Source organism: Tupaia chinensis, unplaced genomic scaffold, assembly GCF_000334495.1.
Source record: "Tupaia chinensis unplaced genomic scaffold, TupChi_1.0 Scaffold000078_1, whole genome shotgun sequence".
Classification (NCBI taxonomy): Eukaryota; Metazoa; Chordata; class Mammalia; order Scandentia; family Tupaiidae; genus Tupaia; species Tupaia belangeri.
Genome location: NW_006159539.1, coordinates 1,516,879 through 1,519,795, shown reverse-complemented (window position 1 = coordinate 1,519,795; position 2,917 = coordinate 1,516,879). Strand labels below are relative to the sequence as shown.

At 65.3% G+C, this 2,917-nt stretch overlaps 1 protein-coding gene across 1 annotated transcript in view; it reads left to right on the top strand.

Moving 5' to 3' along the window:
• The window catches only part of TMEM266 (transmembrane protein 266), a gene marked incomplete in the record, with an annotated part of 69,254 nt that overhangs the window by 64,894 nt on the left and 1,443 nt on the right, over nucleotides 1-2,917 (top strand). Inside the window, 2 exon segments of the mRNA XM_027768933.1 lie at nucleotides 1,579-1,641; nucleotides 2,746-2,917. Of these exon segments, the coding sequence (XP_027624734.1) occupies nucleotides 1,579-1,641; nucleotides 2,746-2,917 (235 nt within the window).

Below are 2,917 nucleotides of genomic sequence, written 5' to 3'. Positions count from 1 at the left end.
CCCGTCATGATGAAATTCCGTGGGGCTGCGGGTACTCTTGCCAAGCTCACAGACCCTCCAGAGCCCCTGCAGGCCTCAGAGTAAAATCAAAGTGAGTGACCAGACCCTCCTGCCTGTCTCTGCAGCCCCCCTGCTCGTGGGAGCAGCCCCTTTCTGCTTCTGGGGGACCCGCAAGGCTAGCCAGATCACGCCGTGCATTAGGAGCACTGCGAAGCATGCTGCTGGCTGATCCCTGAGCAGGCCTGGAGCCAGCCCGGGGCCCTCAACCCAGCATTCATGCAGAGCACCTCTGACCACCGGCATCTGAAGATCCAGCGGCCGGGAGGGCTTTCAGAGCCAGGCCTGCGTGTGCTGCCCGCGGTCTCCGACTGCCGGGAGATGGGCTCTGGCAGCTCAGATGTGCCTGGGAGGGCAGCCCAGAACCATCAGTCCTGGTTGTCTGCAGACTGCAGAGGGCCCGTAGGAGAGGACGGTCAAGCCCTTGGGTGCGGCTGGTCGTGTGCCTGACATGGACCCTGCTGTGGGACCCTCACTCAGCTCGGAGCTCCCTCCTCTCCGCGACAGCTCTGGGCAGTGGGTGTCATCGTCCCCACATACAGGCAAGGCCCAGAGGCTCAGAGGGCGTCTTAGCTGGTCCAGCAGAGCTGAGGTTTCAGATCCGGTCCGAATCCTGACCCTTCCACACGGCGGGGCCTTGGGAGCGAAGCTGTCTGACAAGTCACAGAGCCGAGCTGAGGGTTCTGTCCTGCTAATTATCACTTACTCCCTCCCTCTGCCACTGGCTTCCACCCTCCCACCCCAGGGCCTGTCATCACTCACCGGGGCATCCCGGTCTCCCTGACTGAAGTCCGGTCCCTTCCAAACCACTCTCCTATGCTGGGAGTGGCCTCTGAACCAAGCCGACCTGGCGCTGCCCACGCCCTTAGGGCCGGCTGAGCTCTCCAGGTGGCTTTGGGGTCTGCCATGGCCTGCCTTCCCCACTCTTGGCCACCCTGCACCAGTCCAAGGTCCAGGGCTGCCATCACCATGACTGAGAGCCTCGCACCCCACGTGCGCCTCATTCAGTGGCTCTTCTGAACCCTGGACATCGCAGGAACCATGGGCATCCCAGCAGCACCACCCCTGCATCCCTCCTGCACCGTGTAGACGGCTCGCGCCCTCAGCTGGACCGGGCCTGGGCACTGCCTCGACATGCCAGCCCCGGGGGCTGCCAGTTTCTGCAAATGAGATTTCGAGGCCTCTGCTGAGGGCTGCGTTTCTGGTGACCCTGAGAACCACAAGTGCATTCAGACCCTCAGGCCATCCAGACAGGGAGACTGAGGACAGAGACGGAAAGGGTCAGACCGGGGACCGAGGCAGGTGCTTTGTCAGAACCTGGGCTCCCCTGCGACCCCTGGGGCAGATGAGGCCTGTGGCCCGCGGAGCGCTGGGAGGAGCTGTCACACACAGGCAGAGGGCTGCGAGAGAGGGGCCTCTTCTTGGGCAACGGGGCAGGGACGGAGCACTGGGGGTGGAGGCGGCACGCGGCACCATCCCTGCCCCTGGCCTCTGACGGGCCCTTTCCCTGCCCCACCTCAGACGCCACGGTGAAAGACGACATGAACAGCTACATCAGCCAGTACTACAACGGGCCCAGCAGCGGTGAGTGTGCCGGGCGGCCCACCCCGAGGCGAGGACCTCTCAGCCTGCCGTCTCTGGTGCCTGACCTGGCGCTCAGGTCCAGCGAACACCGGTGTGGGGTGTGGCGCTCCACGATCACTGGCGGAACTACAGGTGGACCCTAAAATGGAATGGGGTCGGGACCTCGGACTCAGGGGTCCTCAGCACCCCGACCTGAGGCCCTCTCGGGCTGAGCGTGGTGGAGGCTGAGATGACACAGCGACGGGTCCCAGCACGTCCCCCTCCATTTGTTTCCTCGTCCCTGACAAGTCCCAGGGAAGCTGAGCTTCCGGGAAGACCAGGTTTCCACCAGTGCCCAGCCCGCTGGCGCCCTGCTCCTCGGGGCAGCGTCTGAAGCCACACGTGGCTCTCGCAGCTCCACGGCGCGGCGAGGACTGAACTGCTCTTTCCTTCCCGCTTCCCTCTCTCTCCCAGCCTCATCACCGAGGCCCGCCTGGCCTCCCTCAGGGTGTAGCCTGCTCCAGGGAGGGGAGGGTCTGCTGGTTTGGAAGAGCCCCACCCCTAGCCCAGACCTTCCCCCAGTCAGTCTCCTACAACTTTGGGGAGAACGCCCCACTGCGCCCAGCTCAGCCCCTTCACACGCCGCGCTCCCGGGAGTCCTCTGCCGGCCCTGCGATGCCCCTGGGGGCAGGCCAGGGGCTCTCCTCCCACCGCAAAGCCCAAGCCCCCCGCCAGGGCCGCCCCGCTTTCTCAGTCAGCACGGGCTAGCTTATGCTGTGGCAAATAACCGCACCTCGCGTGGTTTAAATAAAGCAACCAAGACCCCCGCCCGTGTCACCATCACCCCCACACTGCAGGCAGACCGGCCACCCAGGAGTGCCACAGGTCCCCTCTCACGGATGGCTGGTCACCTCATATCACATGTCCATGTTTGAGTGCAACAGGACGGGGAGGCCGGTCATCCCTTGGGGCGGGCGGTGAGTGTCAGAGATCTGTGGGGGCCTCCCTGCAAAGGCATGCCCTACGACGGCACGTGGCACTCCCCCCTGCCACCCTGCCCTGCTCACGGTCTGCGGGGGCCTAGCAGAGGGTGCAGGGTGACGGGCGTCCCCTCCTGTCTTGCAGACAGCGGTGTCCCGGATCCAGCCGTGTGCGTGGTCACCACGGCCGCCATAGACATCCACCAGCCCAGCACCCCCTCGGACCTCTTCTCTGCCGACGCGCCCCTGAAGCCGGGCGGCAACGGCACCTGTGCCAGCCCCACTTCGGAGAGCGCTTCCCGCTCAGCCCGCAGCTC